At 41.9% G+C, this 18,300-nt stretch overlaps 1 protein-coding gene across 4 annotated transcripts in view; it reads right to left on the reverse strand.

Annotated features, from left to right (window-relative positions):
• LOC147202007 (myomegalin-like) overlaps positions 1-18,300 on the reverse strand; it is a 140,929-nt gene that overhangs the window by 15,635 nt on the left and 106,994 nt on the right. For 3 of the 4 annotated variants that reach the window (XM_086115971.1, XM_086115972.1, XM_086115970.1), the window contains exons 26-32: positions 16,934-17,052; positions 15,966-16,091; positions 8,532-8,719; positions 6,305-6,436; positions 5,074-5,212; positions 4,840-4,886; positions 2,921-3,028 (exon numbers count right to left, since the gene is read on the reverse strand). In XM_086115971.1, the coding sequence (XP_085972097.1) occupies positions 2,921-3,028; positions 4,840-4,886; positions 5,074-5,212; positions 6,305-6,436; positions 8,532-8,719; positions 15,966-16,091; positions 16,934-17,052 (859 nt within the window). The remainder of the gene's footprint in view (positions 1-2,920; positions 3,029-4,839; positions 4,887-5,073; positions 5,213-6,304; positions 6,437-8,531; positions 8,720-15,965; positions 16,092-16,933; positions 17,053-18,300) is intronic. The other variant, XM_086115973.1, reaches the window with a different exon arrangement.

The following is an 18,300-nucleotide window of genomic DNA, read 5'->3' on the forward strand; positions in this document are numbered from 1 at the left end:
TTAAAAGTCTAAAACTTTCTCCAAAATGGACAGGACGCCTTATGATGCGGAGCGTCTTGTCTATGCGCTGAGTTACAAAACCTGACTGACAGCCGACACGCTGTTTATATAGAGAAAAGGCGGAAGTGACTGTGGACAGGCATGCGGCAAAGAAGTCGGCCAATCAGTGAAGGGTGGGCGTGTATGTATACATATATGGAGAGAAAGAGAGCGAAAAGGCAGACGTGAGTGACAGGCATGCGGGGAAGCAGTCCGCCAATGAGTGAAGGGTGGGCGTGTAAGAGGACGCTAAAGGGACGCTACAAGCAGGTACCAACACCTGTATAGAGTGTGGCTATGTGCATTGTTGCAAAACAACTTCGGTTTTGGTTTCTAAGAACCCCCGAAAATAAATTCTACAAAGAGACACGCCTACGAAGCTCAGTTCAAACTTCAAGCCATCGGTTATGCTTTTGGCATGCGTGCCCATCTCACAGCAGCGGTGAAAAACCAAGTCAAGCAAATGAACTCTGAGCTTGCCGTTATTCCCGGAGGCTTGACTAAAGAACTCCAACCGCTGGACATCGGCATCAACCGGGCGTTCAAAGTAAAGTTGCGAACGGCATGGGAACAATGAATGATCGATGGCAAACACAACTTTACAAAGAGTGAGAGGCAGCGCCGGGCGAGTTACGCCACAATTTGCGAATGGATTGTGGCTGCTTGGACGAACGTGTCTGCTTGCACTGTTGTTCGAGTTTTTGGCAAAGCCGGCATCATTTCTGTGGAGCCACATGGCAATGAGAGTGACTGACAACGAGAGGGAACACGGCGTTTTTGATGGATTACCGGTACTTGCACAATTGTTCAATTCTGATACAGAGGATGAGGACTTTGATGGATTTCTGGGTGATGATTGATTGAAAAACGTGAGTACATTGTACGATGGCTAAATAAAATACAACGGAACTCAGTTTTCCGTTGCCTTTTTAAAAACGTGTTTTTAGCTTGTATCTGTATGTCTTGGCATGCTACCGTATGCTACAAGCTAACGTGTTTTTAGCGTGCGCGTATGCATGCCGTATGTTTAAGCTGGCGTATGTTTTACCACTTTAAAATTGCGCCCAATAATACAGTGCGTTTTGTCTATGTGTAAAATACAGACATAGCACCCATTAATGAGACTGCGCCCAACCATACGGTGCGTCGAATGGTCGTGAAAATACGGTACTTATTCCAGACCAAGCAGGCTTCAGACCTGGGAAGTCATGCACATGCCAATTGCTGAATCTAAACCCAGTTCATCAAGGATCGTTTTGAGAAGAAGAAAATCACAGATACTGCATTTGTTGATCTATCTGCTTTGTATGACACAGTCAACCACCGCATACTAACCAGGAAACTACATGAGATGACATCAGATGTCAGGCTCACCCAGCTGATCTGCAATATGCTATCGAATCGCAGATTTTTTATAGACCTCAATGGTAGTCGGAGTAGATGGAGGACACAGAAGATCAGACTCCCTCAAGGTAGTGTGCTCGCCCCCCTGTTGTTCAACATCTACACTCATGATCAATCTACCCAACTAGACACAAGACGTTTCCTTGATGCTGATGATTTGTGTATTGCCTCCCAGAAGAATACCTTTGAAGCAGTTGAAGTCTCCCTTTCAAATGCACTGGACCTGCTCATCCCTTACTATTTCATCAACCACCTAAGGGCAAACCCAGACAAAACACAGATTTGTGCGTCTCATCTAAAAAAAAACAGGGAAGCCGATCGCAAGCTAAAGATCAGCTGGTACGGGAAGAGGCTGCAGCACATCTCAAATCCAATCTACCTAGGGGTGACAATTGACAGGTCTCTCACCTACAAGGAACACATCATAAAGACCAAGGCTAAAGTGGCATCAAGGAACAGCATTCTCAGGAAGCTTATCAACACAAAGTGGGGTGCTGATGCCAAGATAGTACGTACACCAGTGTTGGCTTTATGCTTATCTGCAGCGGAGTACGCATCACCAGTCTGGTGATCAGCCCATGCCACCAGGGTTGATACAGTGCTAAACTCTGCTTGCCATGCTGTCACTGGCTGCTTGAAGCCTCCAAAGGTTGATGATCTATACCTACTCAGTGGGATTGCTCCACCAAACTTCCGGAGGACAGTTGCATCCCTGAAAGAAAAGCTGAGGCAAGAAACTGACACCCGCCACCAACTCTACAATCATGAGCCAACAGCAAAATGGTTCAAATCAAGGCATAGCTTCCTGCACTCTTTAGAGGCTCTGGACAGAAATCTGGACAAGCAGCGTGTCGCTCTGTGGAAGAGAACATCTTACCCAAGCCCCATACACAGTGTCTTTTACCAGGCCGTGCGAATCTCTTCTATCTGGTGCCAGTGAAGCATGGCCACTCTGGTCTTGCCGTAACCGCTTGAGAACTGCTGTCGGCCAATGCAAAACAAATTTGGTGGGTTAATGAGAATGGCGACATCTCTTGTCTGTGCGGAGAGGATCAGACCATGCAACATCTCCTTGTCTGCCACTCCTCCCGACATCTTGCACCCCAAGAACCTAGCTGATCTCACCTCGAATGCCAGACAATGCATCCAACAATGGACTGGAACCATATGATGATACATAGTGACTCGAGAAGAAGAAGAAGAAGAAAAAAAAATACCTGTATATAGTTTGATAAACGATCAAACTATATGTTCTGTATGCGTGTGAGTGTGTGTCTCTCTCTCTCTTAACCTGAAGTGGGCATGAAAATGGGCTTGTATGTGAGGAAATCTGAAAAAAAAAGTTCATGAAATGCTTTCATGAAATACAGTACACAGTATCGTTCCTCTATTGTCTGCATTTAAAAACATTTTAATCACTATAGCTGAGGTAGCTATCAAAACAAATGTCAGTCAAACACAGCATCGGTAACCATACCTTTACAGGGTCAGGAATGTAAGAGTTGGGGAGAAGAGAGTTCAGCGGAAGGAGGGGGGATTTATCGACAGAGGCAAGATGAAGAGATGAAATCTTGAGTTCATTCTCCTTGGGAGAGTCAGCAACAGTCAGGCGAGAGGAGTCGGTGTTTAGCAGAGAAACAAGACATGAAAGATAGCATACATGCTCCAAAGATACACTCATGTATGATTTGAGCAATAAATTAAACAAGTAAACAGTATTTTAATTTAAACATAGATTCTCTTCCAAAATTGAAACTGTACTTTTGAAGCAAATGGGTTGGATATCAAAAGATGAATGAGACAAGATATCAGCATTTCAGTATTCATTTCTGGATCTGACACACAACTTAAAAGACCGCATTACTTGTACCAAGATCCCAAGCAAAGTTTTACAAAGTTAGTTAAATATGTCAATTATTAAAAACAGATGTTATAAATATTTTGATGAAATTAATTTAGTGATATAGGTTCAATAATAAGGTTGCTTTAATACTGTCTGAGATTAACACCACCATTGCTGATGGTGTAGTGGTACACTCGTCTGACTTGTGCGCAGGCAGCGTGGGATCAGTTCCCACTCAGTGACAGTGTGAATGTGTGTGTGAATGGCTGTTTGTCCCTTTATGTGCCCTGCGACTGACTGATGTAGTCTGCCTTCCACCCGAAGTCATCTGGGATAGGCTCCAGCAACCCCACAATGCTGTTTAGCGACAGCTTTTTGCAGCCACTTCTCTCATCGCACTCTCTTTTATGTTCATACATAGTCTGTTCAGTGCGTGGGTACCACTATTCTGACCTTGAAGTCATCATAAAATACAGAATAACTACAATCAAAAGATGTGACGCTGATTGTCAAAGTGTGATACAAGCACACGAGTGGTCCATGCTGTGGTGGCAGACAGAAACAAAAACACCACCACAAGATGAAATGTTCAATCTGTACAATAGTACATTGATCTTTAAACCTGAACAGTACATTTTTACATACAGTTGTGTTTCACTTTTAAGTACAATTCAGTGGCATTTTAGTCTTTTACAACTGTTTTATGGTCAAACACTTAGGTAAAATGTTTTTTCAACTTATGTTAAAAAAAACATATTTAAGAAGAGTTATTTTTTTTTCAGGTATTCAGGTATATTGCTTCCACTTGGCTACTGTTCTCGATTCTGGTACTTGGGAGCTAAATATTTCGGAGGACCAACAACTTAGAATTTCACAGAAACAAACACAAAAATAAGCCCTTTCTCATACTCTGCTCCACTGGGTGCCATTTCAGCCATGCCCAAAAAAAATCAGGAAAGGTGAAATATCGGTAGTGAAAAACAGTTTAACACTTATCGCCACAGCTCATTTTCTGTTGTAACTTCTACTTCTGTCTAAGAAATCTTCTGCAAATCAAAACTGGTGATGCCTCCACTATGACCCTTGGTTCGTGTAGTTGTTTTCGGGTCTTGATGAAAAACAGGCAGGACAGCGGCCCTTGAGGACCGAGTTTGGACGTCCCTGGTATACCCATTAGAAATTTGTTAACACTCATGTTCATACCAGCTCCATCTCTAAATGTAAATCTAGTTTACAGAGGTGAAACCCAAATCCAAAACTAAGCATAGACATTCAGCAGACGAGAATAATCAATATTACTAGAAACACCCGTCAGTGTTCCAAAACATTTGCTTGTATGTAACAATGGGTGGGTTCCATCAAACAAGTTGCTGTCTTTTAAGTTGGAGCATGTATCATACGCAGAGAGAATTACCGGTACCTGGAAATAAAAACTGAAATGTTGAAGTATTCATATTTTCATGTCCCAAAAAATGTTTCCATTCAAGAGCAAAAACAAAGTGTTTGGCCTAACTATTCCCTTAATTTTGGAGGAGAGTACGTGTTGAACTCACTTGTAAGTTTGTCTTTGCTTTCCTCAGGACATCTCGTGTTCTTGATACTGTCAATAAACCACAGATTTGCATTACTTTTCCATTTGACAGATGCCAGGTACTCGGCATGTCATCATGCATAAAAGATTCAAGCTGACTGAATGCTGTAAATGTTTTTACACACACCAACCAAAATAGTCTTTATATTATATCTTGGTACAAACATATGGTGCATTTTAAAATCTCTTGACTTACATTGACTGACTATAAATTGCTCCATGCTGTCTTTGGTTTGGTTGGAGGTCCTAACCCGCTCTATGGCATCCTTGAGCGCATCATGTTGCTCTGACAGCTTCTGGCGAAGAGTTATGACCTCTTCTGTCTGAGACTCATCCTACAACAAACATTGTCAGGCACAAAAGGTGATGCTTGTTTTTGTTTTTTGTCATGAATCAAGACATAAAAGCTACATAGAATTATGTGGCTTTTGCATAATAATACATATCCCAATTACAAGTACTCAATAAAAGTTGGAAACAGTACAGCAGTAATTTACTTCTCCCAATTGATAGCATTTTCAAGGATCGTGCTTCTGTGGAACCAGCAACCCAGCTAAAAGTACGGATAGTGGAACAAAATTATCCTGAAATACTTGTTGGTTTTCACTCTTGTTTTGAGTTGCCTGGTGGATTGAATTATTGACGTCCCGTGGTAACAATGAAGGATGGAATTGCATTCCTCAATCAGGAGTTGTTGAAGGTAAACCAGCGCAGTTGAGCTTAGTCACTCTCGCCCGTACAGACATGGTCAGACACTTGTGACTGGCAAACATCAAGCAGCACTTGAGCTCAAAATAAGAGTGAATCAGGAGGATTTTGCAAGGGATTTTGGCACATTCTTATGGGGAGCTACACACAACAAATTTAGCTGTGATGTTCCATTTCACGAATGCAGAATCATTACATGTTACATATTAGAGGTGTATTAATCAAGAACTAATCGGTTATTAAATTATCCATCCATCCATTATCTGTTTTTTTACAATGTACAAGCAGGTCCAAATTCTTGATTTAATTTATAACCTGTAGTGCCAAATCCTTTCATCCATCTATTATCTGAACCGCTTTATCCTCTCAAGGAGCGTGGGCGTGCTGGAGCCTATCCCAGCCAATTTTGAGAGTTTCCCGAAGTGTTTTATTTTATTTATTTATTTATTTTACATCACAATAATTTGAACAGAGGTGTATAAACTTTTTACAGCCATTGACGCTATGCGGTAGGCCGCTGTACACAGATGTTAAATTCCACACCGAATAGCTGGGCAGGGATTACAGAGAATCAACTATTTATATCCAAGAGATTTCAAAAAAATAAAATTTACATATAATGTCCCCCTTTGAAGGGGAGGTAATTTGAATATGAAAAAAACAATTAATAGCAATTGTAAAATGGCAGATTTGAATGAAGCTCAACAGATTGTTCTGACCTGTTTGGATTCCTTTGTGTTGGGAAGAGCAGCTGTCCAGAACGTTTGGACTACAGAGTTGGCATGATTCAGGATCTGGTGCAGGGTTTTGGTGTACATTAGCAGTTCCTTGGCAGAACCTGAATCTGGAGGCTAAATAAAATATGTATTCAATGAAAGATTTGTTTAGTTTAGATTTGTTAGCGCCAAAGTTTTTACAGTTACCCATTTATCCAGGTATTCATTTTCAACCAGTTATTCTGTTCAGGGTCACGAGTTAGGTGTAGCTGAAACCTGAAATCGTTTTCCTGTGTCATTTTTGTTTGTTTTTGGAGAGAGTACAACATCCGGTTCAACAACAAGTGGTCAAATCTTTACAATCATCATAGGCAGCAATGTGATATGAATATGTGGCTTTGTTTTAGGTACTATTTATTTTACTTTTTGGATATAATAAACGGGACATCAAAAGAAATGACACAATTACATGCAGGAATGAGCCGCTCGGCACAGACGTCGAACCAGGCTCATCTGCTACAAAACAATATCCTAAACATAGAGGGAAGGTGCTCTACCATGTGAGCTAACGGTTAGGCTCTAATACAGTGGTTCCCATATTTTTGGGCTTGTGTACCCTCGAACCTTTTTGTCATACCATGAATATCACCGACTCATACATGTTAATGAGTCCCCGAAAGGAGAACATAACGCAACTGTTGTCTTCTTTTTTACTCCAATTTAACAAAAATAAATATGTTGCCTTGAAAACAAATATGCAATATAAATGAAAAAAATACAAATACAAATCAAGAGTTCGACCTACCTTTGTTTTGCCTTCTTAAAATAGTTGCCCAAGTCTATTAAAAAACATTTCAGAAAACACGAAAAACGGAACCACATTCTGATGATCTACTTTGAAATCGATGGATTACTAGTTTTGTAATCATTCAAGTCAACTATCTGTTTGTCGAATTAGGTTTAAACACTTCTTTTTTTTCCAGACAATGATCTCTTTTGGTGAAGAGAAAACTCTTACCTAGCTGACAGTTTTGGCTGTCACTTCAACCTTCGTCGAAACTGTCACTGCTTCCTTGTGACGCGTCTTTAAAACAGCTTTTTTTTTTTTGATGATTGTTCAAGTGAGTGTAAACAGGCGCGAACAAAATGATTGCAAAATTTCAAGCTTATTTATCACACAATCACAATTTGGCATTTCGGTACAGACTTTAGTAAGGATCATGGAAGTTGACACACGAATTGCTTATGTGGGCCACTATAATGATGTGGCGGGCCGGATCTGCCTCCCGGGCCTTCACTTTGACACCTGTGGTAAATATGTAACGGCGAAAAAGGACAAAGCTTTCTGATGAATAAAAGCATTAAATGGGGCAATGCCTTGCCATATCCTTAAGATAAATGAGATTCGGTAAGCAAACTTATTCAGTTGGAAAAGAGCACATTAAGGACAGCTTGTAAAAGGTAGGGGTGCAGGAAAAAAATATTAACGAATCACATCTGTATGTGGCGATTTTAAGACGATTCACAACCCTCAAAAATCATTATTTTATAATATTCTGCTCTGTCCCCTAGCTTAGTGCTACGCAACCATGCAGCTTCAACCTGTGAGCTCGCCACGGCACTTCAGCAGTCATAGCAGGCATGTAGTAGCAGGAGATTCAACTCACTCCATCGTCACTAAAAGCCATAATGTAGGTGCAGTATGGATCCCAGGGAAAAGGGAGCTTGACATGACCACAATTGCACATACAGAGACCAAGTTGATTATCATGCATACCTTTTTATGTAGGAAAACTGTGCAACAGGTCAATTCAAAATATACTCCCTCTGTGGTTAATCACGTTGTGATGGTTATTGATTGGAAAATGCAGTCGGACAAAGCGAGGTTTAAGATGGGACGAACACCCACCATCCATGCCAGAGGGTGAGCTGGTAAACTGCGCCAGGTGGAGAGTGGGATGAGCAGAGGCGCCCAAAGGACCCAAGGAGATCAAAAGTGGCCAAAAGCGGCTGCTATGGGACATGGGGGGACCCACAAGTTAGAAGGGACCCGGCCCCATCTGCCTAGTGTCTACCCACGTCACCTGAGCTACCACCATATTACTATGACCGACTACAAATCATTGGCCCTCGTGTGGTTGTGCACGAAAAGTTGGAGAAAGTATTTGGCATGGAGGAGTAAGGAATGCTCAAGTGTACCAATTGTTGCGCATTTCAGGTTCAGGTTTACCTTCTGATAGTTCAACTCAAGTGATGAATTCCAAGAATAGAGGGTGGCCTCCATTTTGTAAAGTAGTTTGCTCCCCTCCAGGATCTGCTGCTGCAGAGCCTTGAAATCTTGAATGCGGACCAACGAAGAGCCTGCATTGTGGTGGACAAAGGAAACATCTGGGGATCGGCCTTGCAGCATCGGTTTGGCTGCAAGGGAAGAGAATAGGAACAGCTCAATTTTTTGTTTGATTCGGCCTCTTTGATTCAAGAGGTGACTTGAGCTTGGGCCGTTATATTGCTGTGACCTTTCTCTTGCGTTCACTTGGCTTCCCTTCTCTATGACGCCCTTGGCACACATATTAATTGATTTCAGATAAAACTCCGACGTCACACACTGTCACATGGTCTAGGCCAGGGGTGGGCAAACCTTTTGGCTCAGGGGCCGCATTGACTTTTAAAATTTGACAGAAGGGCCAGGTCAGCACGAGCTATGGTACATTAAAAAAAAAAAAACTGCATTTGTTGACAGTCCATATCAAACATCAACAGAACAAAAGCATGAACGTACTGTATTAATATACTTTTTTAAAATGACGACAGTGTTGTTGATGATCTATTTTAGCCTGTGCATTTCTGCAGATGGGTTGTGATCAGACCAGTAGAAGTAGAGCGATACAGAGGTCCTAGGTGGTCGAAAAGATCCCGCCCCCCCCCCCTCCCTGTGTTCTGCAACTTCAAGTCAATGCGCCACCTGGCGGTGAAATGCCTGTCATTACAAGTCCAATTGAAATGAATGCAATCATTCACATCGAACCTTCATTACAAGTCCAATTGAAATGAATGCAATCATTCACATCGAACCTTAATTGTAGACCGACCTTCGGCGGGCCGGATTAAAAAGACCAACGGGGCGGATTTGGCCCGCGGGCCGTAGTTTGCCCACCTCTGGTCTAGGCAGAGCCACCGCCATGTAGGTGGGCGCCCGAGACATTTTAAAGGCCAAGTGTGAAGTAATTTCATGAAATGCCATATAGGGTCACAATGAAAGTACTTAAACATTGTCCACCAAATAAAGCATGAAAAAATAATTTATATGTCATGTATTTGACAAAATAATCGATTTTCTGAAGTTCCAGCCTGAAAGGGGAGGAACCCAGAAGTGATACGTCACACGGAGAACAGTGATGGCAGAGCTCTATACGGCCGAGATGCAAAGCATTTCAAACAATGATTCAAACAGCGATACAAGCGATAGATCGAGCGCAAGTGAGGATATCCAAGTTTTTGAAGAGTTGGAGGAAGAAGAGGAGGTTGGATTTTTTACATGTTGGACCTTACATGTATGAGCCGGATGCTCATCAGGATGCAAACTATGTGTCCAGACGACCTGACATGGAATGGAGACGAGAACCATCGAGATCACAAGATTGGTAAGATATAGGCTGGTATTATTTTTATGATTTGAAGATGCAGGCATGTGCACATAATTTTATGTTTTGTCTATCTGATGACATTGTTTAAAAAATAATAATCAGACTTCACGTTCAAGCAGTTAGCCTACTCGGTACTTGAGTATTCTTTTTAGCAAATCATTTTTTGACTTGGACTTGAGAGATTTTTTAATGACTTTTTTAAACGTATGTACAGTGCAGTGATCCCTCGCTATTTCGCGGTTCGTTTATCGCGGATTCGGTGCTTCGCGGATTTTTTCAAACATATACATAATTATTATTTTTTTTAATCATATACATGGAGTACAGAATTGTATATGTTGCTCTATGTGACTCGCTGTTGTTTTGCAGCTTCTCACGGACTGTTTGCTGACTTTTTGTGGACTTAAAAAAATATATACAGTATATTTTTTACCTGTATATGTTAATTGGTCGCTACTTCGCTGATTTCCGTTTATCGCGGGTGGTTTTGGTCCCCATTAACCACGATAAACGAGGGATTACTGTATTCCATCCATATACTTGTATATTTTGAATCAAATGTTTTCATAAACAACAGAATTATTGATTGATGGGTATAGCAATACGCTTGTTCAATAAAATTTATGCTCATGGTGTCATCCCTCAGTAATTTAGTTTTTTTTTTTTTAATTTCAGGTGTACTTGTGGTAAATGCCAGTAAATGCCTACAGCAGTTGAATGTGTTTGCTGCCATGAAATTCAAGTAGTGACTGTACGTCGACAAGGAGAGGAACACTTCAATCAGGTGCTGGACTGCATCACCCACCATCCTGGACTAAATTCTGCGTGCCTAGACCAATATGGATTACAGGTGGCATGGATGACCTACAAGCAGCAGTACAAAGGCAAGGCATTTGATGGGCCACAGGATGCCAAGGATAGGCATATTGCCTACAGACGATTGGTGCGCTGTTGCTGGAAGTTTCTTGGTCAGGACAACCGTGTTGTGCTCCCAGCATGCGCCGTGTCATGTATCAGGGCACATTTTCCACCACCAGGAGACGAGTAGTCAGCTGCATTCAAAGGGTTTCGTGTTTCACAGAGAAATGTTCCAGAACTGTGATTTGGACTGGTTTTAGAGTGGTTAATGTGGACATGTTGTCTATCATAACAAAATACTGGAATAAAAATAAACAAATGAGGACAACTGAATACAGGGAGTGTAATTATTTTTTTTTTTTTTCTGAGGAATCTAGTCTGGTGCTCGGCAATAACGGTTGACTTGTCCGGTCTGGTCTGTTCAGTGCTGCTGTCAGAAATTGCGGGTCGACACACACATCACCAGTTCTGTACTTATTTTGAATGGCAGTCATTCATAGTCTACAAATATATATTTGATATATATTTGGATGATAAATATTTGGACGACATATGGGTTCAATGAATTTACAAGGTATGACAATATTTCTATTTTTTAGGGCTAACTCGCAGGCAACATGTAACAAAAAAAAAAAAAAACTTGTAATAGCCACACTTTTCCTCAAGTAATTGGAGGATGTGAACAACTATCGTGCACGTTCTGCAGGTGGTCCACACATGCCAGCCACTTCTGCTTCTTTTCCTCCGGTGTCTGGGAGGAAAGTGCACACCAGTACAAATGGCACTTCAAACTTTGTACCCAATCCTTCAGGATCGACATGCTCTTCTTTTTGGCCAAGGAGTCCAGTTTCTTGCACATACCTGTATATTTAATATGATATGAAATCTCGTGAAGTGACGTGCATGATATACAAGACATAATCCCAAAACTAGCGTATTTATAAACATTGAAATACACTAACCTTTAACAATGTGTCAACAATCATAATAATGGATGACTTGGGTCCAATTTTCCCTGATCCATTTCCCCACCTGGCGATGCCTGTCAGTGACGACAACTTTTACATTGAAGCCTTCCAACTCCTGACGGCATTTTTTTAGGCCCTCCAGTTCCATTCCATAGCTTCCCCCAGTCTCGTTACGCAAAAGGATAAATTTAATACACGTCATGAGACGAAAATAATTGGCATGTAATTATGCCACATATACTGTAATCTACAAAGCAGTTCACTGCCTATGGGCTAGTCGCACTTTTCCAAGAGGACGTGCCATGTTCATTCGTCGACAAAGCAGCGCTGCCAACCTATTGAAATGTATTTCCAGAACAATTTGTCTGACTGCCATTATTACTCATCGCTGATATGAATAGCATCGATCGGGGTTTGCCTCAAGCCAAAAACTAACGTCGCTAGCTTCTGTTCAACGCTACTAGCTTCTCGAGTTAGCTTTTGGCTACCGTCGCTGCCTTCTATTGTTCATTCCACAAGAGTTGGCAGCTATGCTTTGACAAAATCATCATCACCTATCCAAAAATCACACTTACTTTTTTGCAAATCCTTGATCATAAGCAGACCGGTTGAGAAAGCAGTCACCTTTGAAGTGGAGACGAGTGTTCTCTAAACAGAGAACACTCGTCGATGATGGCGTGAAATTCATTCGCTTCGTGTGACTAAAAGATGTCCATTTAAGTGCCCTGCCATCCTTCGGCCACTAGTACAACTTTTCTGTCGATTGCGAACAATACATCGCCACACACCGCCATGGCATCTTACCAACAAGCAATGCAACAATGCTGTTCAACGGCGGACTTCCCTCACAGTTCTCCATGTGACACCATTTCCGAAGATTTCCGAAGAAAAGCCTTTTCGTTGTCAAGGGCATTGCTAAGGGTTAAACAAAGAATCTGGAAGGGTTGCGTTAAAAAACAACGGAAATATGCTTATAATTTTTCAGCCATTGATATTACTCAAAAACATCGTTGCCCAATTTTACTTCACACTTGGCCTTTAAGAGTATAAAGCATTTTGGACAGATACAAAGGTGTCAAACTCAGGTCCTCAAGGTCCGCTTTCCTGCATATTTTCCATCTCCCTGCTGCAACACACCTGATTCAAATAATCAATTCATCAGCAAGCTCTGCAAGAGCCAGATAATGATCCTGAGCATTTGAATCAGGTGTGTCACAGCAGGGAGAGATGGAAAACATACAGGATAGCAAGGACTGGAGATGAGACCTTCCTCAACCCAGCAGAATAAGAATCCACAGCTCTGCACTCGATCATGCTGGCATCCATTAAATCAGGGTTGTCAAAGTAATTTTTTTGTGACACATTGTAGTTCACGTTTCCCTTGGAGGGCCGCTATGACTGTGAAATCACAGAAAGAAGTCAAGACTAATCGTTTCTTCAACTATTAAAGTTATTTTAATGAGGGGTTTGGTCAGAAGAAAAGGCTTACAATATCCATCCATTCATCCATCCATGATCTAATCAGCTTATCAGAATCAGAATCATCTTTATTGGCCAAGTATGTAGAACACACGAGGAATTTGTCTCCGGTATAACACGCTGCATTAGTATCATTGTAAACAAGGACATGGCAAATGGGTATGGAAGGACATTTCGTAATGTAAGTGAACCGTAGTGCGGTGGTACCACCCAGTGACAACTGTGAGACAATGTGCAAAGTATCAAGCAGAGCTAAAGTGATCAGTGTTAGAATACAATACTATGACAGTTTGTACAGTTGGTTCAGAAAATCATTGAACCATTTTAGAGTGACCAGTAGCAGTATTTGTTGTACAAGAAGAGTGACTACGTCAGTGACGGTTTAGTCTTCACAAGGGCCACTGGTGTACTGAAGCTTATCCCAGCTGTCTTTAGGTAGTAGGAGGGGTACACCCTGAATTATTTGCCAGACAATCACAGCGCACATAGACAAAAAAAAAAGTCACACTCATAATCAGACCAAGGGACAACATAAGAGTGTTACATTAACCTGCCATGCATGATTTCAGAATGTGGGAGGAAACCCATGTAGGCACAGGGAGAACATTCAAACTCCACACTGGAAAGCCGAAATCGAACCCTGCACCTCTGCACTGTGAGGTAGACGTGCTAACCAGTCGACCACATCTCTGTTTATTACATTAAAATTTGAAATTTTGGTACAGATTTTATGTCAACATCATGGAATTTGACATGTTTGATTGGCTTTCACGGGCTGCATAAAATGATGTGGTGGGCCAGATTTGGCCTCTGGGCCTTCAGTTTGATACCTGTGCATTAAATAGCCCAACTGAGAAGATGCAGTCATCTCGTAGTTACTTTTAGCATAGCAGCATTAAAGACATAAGAATCAGGTTTCTTCAGAAATTTTCAATTGGTTGCTGAAACCCTGTGGACTTGCTGTATGATTGCTATTCTTTTTTTTTTTCTATTACGCCATCCTCGCAGAAATGTCAACATTTTGACTGGGCCCAAAAATAAGGTGAGCAGAATGCCTTGTTTTAAAAATACATTCCTGCCTCCCCTTTAATCGGGTAGATTGTTGACATTTCTGAAGGTGAGGAATCGGATTTATGTTTCACAATATGTTGTGTGAGTTGTATTAAATAACAGAAGTGAGGAATTTTATGGTCAAGACGAGAAGGGCCAGAAGAGAAGGCTCCTTTGGGGCACAGCAGATTTTGTGTGCTTGAGAGTTTTCAGCTGTAGTTGCGTATAAAAAAATATATTTGGATGGATCCAAATTATTTGGTCGGATCCATATTTGTTAACCCACTCCCAAAACAAGGTGAGTCTCTTGATGTCTTATTAGTTTCGAGTAAGAGCTTTGATGATGCAAAGAGAAACAATGAGAAATAAAAGCATTACAACATGAAAAAAGGAATGTGGGAAATATTTTGAGATGAGATGAAACGGTTTTGATATTCTGAAGTTTGAGTGCAAGATTGGGGTGGTGAGAAAAAGTGTGGGAGTAATGTCATGTAATATTTGGTTTACACTGACATTAAAAGTGTGATTGGTGTTTATTGAGAACTGTTGGAGGCCTGGTGGTCAACTTGTTAGCACGTCGGCCTCACATTGCAGAGATGCAGGGTTCAATTCCAGCTCCGGCCTTCCTGTGTGGACTTTGCATGTTCTCACCGTGCCCACGTGGGTTTTCTGCAAGTCCTCCGGTTTTCTCCCTAGGTGTGAGTGTGAGCGCGGATGGTTGTATGTCTATGTGTGCCCTGCGATTGGCTGGCAACCAATTCAGGGTGTCCCCGACATACTGCCCAGAGACAGCTGGGATAGGCTCCAGCATGCCCCGTGACTCTTTTGAGGATAAGCGGAGCAGAAAATGGATGGATGGATGGATGGATGAGAACTGTTGTGGAATAGGTAGAAGATTTGAGAAACGTAAGGTGTAGCATCAATTAATCTTCATTTTTTTTAGGTCTTTCTTTCTTTCTCGAGTCACTACGTATCATCAGATGGTTCCAGTCAATTGTTGGATGCATTTTTTAAGGTAATTTTGTTTTTTATTTTGTTGGGTTAACTAACCTGTTGTTTCTGTTTCACTTTCAATGCTAGTGTTAGTTATTTCATTAGTTTTCGATTAGCTAAAATGACTTGGCTTAGGAAGAGTGAATGGCAATATTACAGTGAATTACTTGAGATGCTGAAGGGAATATCAGAGAAATCTGGAATGTTATTACCAAACTCTAAATGGACCACCGTAGATGGGGCAACCGTGTAACAATCTGTTCACCAAACAAACTGCCCAGAAATGCCCTAAACTTTAAACCCCATTTGATGACGGTGTTGGGGGTGTGCGGGGGCTATTGATCATGAATTGCAGCATTATGGAATTGTTCGCGTTGACAACGGACGACGGCCATACGCGTTTATAACAGTGCCACGCAGGTACAAATAACACGGACACCAATAGATTTCAAGTAGATGGACATCTTTAATAGTTGGAGCTTTCCTTGGGAGTGTAGAGGCAGCATTGGATGAGGTGGAAATTCTATTGGTGTATTATTGACCGATGGGAAGTGAATTCAAGTCAAATTTAATCGGGTGGCCCGGTTAGTGAGACTGTGTAGCTTTATTTTTTAACTTTCAGCTGTGATACTGTAATTACCGTGATTGCAAGATGTTGGTTAACATACTCACCACTGAATAAACTCCATTTTGCAGGTGCCTTTGTGTCTGTCTCTCCATTCAGCTTCTTTTCCAGCTGACTGTAGAGTTCTCCAGAGTCAAGTGTCAGAACATCATGGCCATTGTCACTCACTTGACCTTGTAAGAAAATAAAAACAAGTAAATATCTTGGCCAGAGATTGTTTCCGAATATCAACATTCAGTGTTGCCATCCATTTTATTGGAGACAAAACAAAAGGTTAACAGATTGTGACCATTCATTCAACAATCACATTAATTTCTGGCATGAAAATGATCTTGCTCAGTTGAAGCAAAATTACAACTGAAGTGAGCAAACTTGTATGCACCTGCATCATTTAGCATGATAGCTACTGAGGGCTAGTCAAAAGCAGTGATTCCTCACCAGTGTGTCACAGCATATACGGTAAATAAGTGTGTTACGAAAGATTATCAGGTGTGCTGCAGGAAATCATCCAATTCCAATTAAAACTACCGGTAATTTCACACCGAGTGACACGGCTGAGCGAGACGTAACTAGGCAATTGCAAATACATTTCAGTTGGCAACTGACCCTCGTAAATATTCAAAGCGCTCTTCATATTGCCATTTCACATGAGGGAAGTGCAGATTTTGATTTCCTCTTGTTGCGCAGCCTACTTAAGTTCATGAACAAAAGTTCCTCTCTATATACCGTGACATTTTTGTTTGGTGGTACTCTGTGAGGGTTTTCTGATGTAAAATATGAGCCTTGGCTCAATAAAGGTTGGTTGCATAGGTCAAAAGACAACTTAAAACATTAGCTCTTGGTTATGTTTGATAGTTTTGAGACTTGATTGAAATTGGACCAACCCATTCATTTTGAGAAGTCAAATTATGGCTCTCAGTCAAAGTCCTGTAGATCACGTGAACATTTTTTTTCTTTCCAACCCAAGTGATTGACTTATGAGTAAATTATGAAGTCAAACTTGACAGTGAGTTACCTGCGTGTGTTTCCTTGGTAGCGCCTCTTTTGTACTCCAGCAGTTCACACTGATGAGAGCAACCCAGACTGCGACTCTCACACAATTGTTGCTGAAGAATGCTCACTTCGTGCTTCAGCCTGTCAATCCAATTATTGCTGTTAGCATCACATCTACGTCTGCCATGTTCTTGCTTGTGGTGACTAGAGTTTAAGTAACACATTGCCATGCTCACAATTTTGACCTGAAAACCAAAATGACACTCAACCAATGATGCCTGTCATCAACATGACATGAACATAATTTGATGACTGAATTCCAAATGTTAAAGACCAATGTGGGCAAAAGCAAGTTTGAGTCTCAATTAATGTGTATTATTTCATTTCCTTGAAAGGAATATTCGACTTTAATGCAGTCACATTCAAATGTGAAATAAATACATTGGGGATACAGACAAATAAATGGTGACACATTAATATGGAAGTTTATGTTGTACAGTGCAGGAGGCCCCCCGAGTGACAAACATCTGACTTAACAACATTTGTAGATATGATATGAACCAATGCTAACTGATGGATGTCCTTAAATGTCCATCCATCCATTTTCTACCGCTTATCCGGGGCTGGGTCATGGGGGCAGCAGCTTTAGTCGGGAAGCCCAGACTTCCCTCTCCCAGGCCACTTCTTCCAGCTCTTCCCGGCGGATCCCGAGGCGTTCCCAGGCCAGCTGGGTGACATAGTCTCACCAGCGTGTCCTGGGTCGTCCCCAGGGTCTCCTGCCAGTGGGACATGCCTGCAAAAAACCTCATCAGGGAGGCGTCAAGGAGGCATCCTAATCAGATGCCCAAGCCACCTCATCTGGCTCCTCCCGATGTGGAGGAGAAGCGGCTCGACTCTGAGCCCCTCCCGGATGACCGAGGTTCTCACCTTATCTCTAAGGGAGAGCCCGGACACCCTGCGGAGAAAACTCATTTCGGTCGCTTGTATCCGGGATCTCATTCTTTCCGTCACGACCCATAGCTCGTGACCATAGATGAGGGTTGGGACGTAGATCACCGGTAAATTGAGAGCTTCGCCTTTTGGCTCAGCTCCTTCTTTACCATGACAGGCCGATACAAAGTTCGCATCACAGCAGACGCTGCACCGATCCGCCTGTCAATCTCTCACTCCCTCCTGCCCTCACTCGTGAACAAGACCCCAAGATACTTAAACTCCTCCACTTGGGGCAAGATTTCCTCCCCGACTCAGAGAGGGCACTCCACCCTTTTCAAACTGAGGACCATTGTTTCAGATTTGGAGGTGCTGATCCTCATCCCAACCGCTTCACACTCGGCTGCGAAACGCTTCGGTGAGAGTTGGAGAGCCCTGCTTGAAGGAGCCAAAAGTACC

This window comes from Hippocampus guttulatus, chromosome 7 (genome assembly GCF_054856545.1).
Source record: "Hippocampus guttulatus isolate MCC_2025c chromosome 7, RoL_Hgut_1.0, whole genome shotgun sequence".
Taxonomy (NCBI): Eukaryota; Metazoa; Chordata; class Actinopteri; order Syngnathiformes; family Syngnathidae; genus Hippocampus; species Hippocampus guttulatus.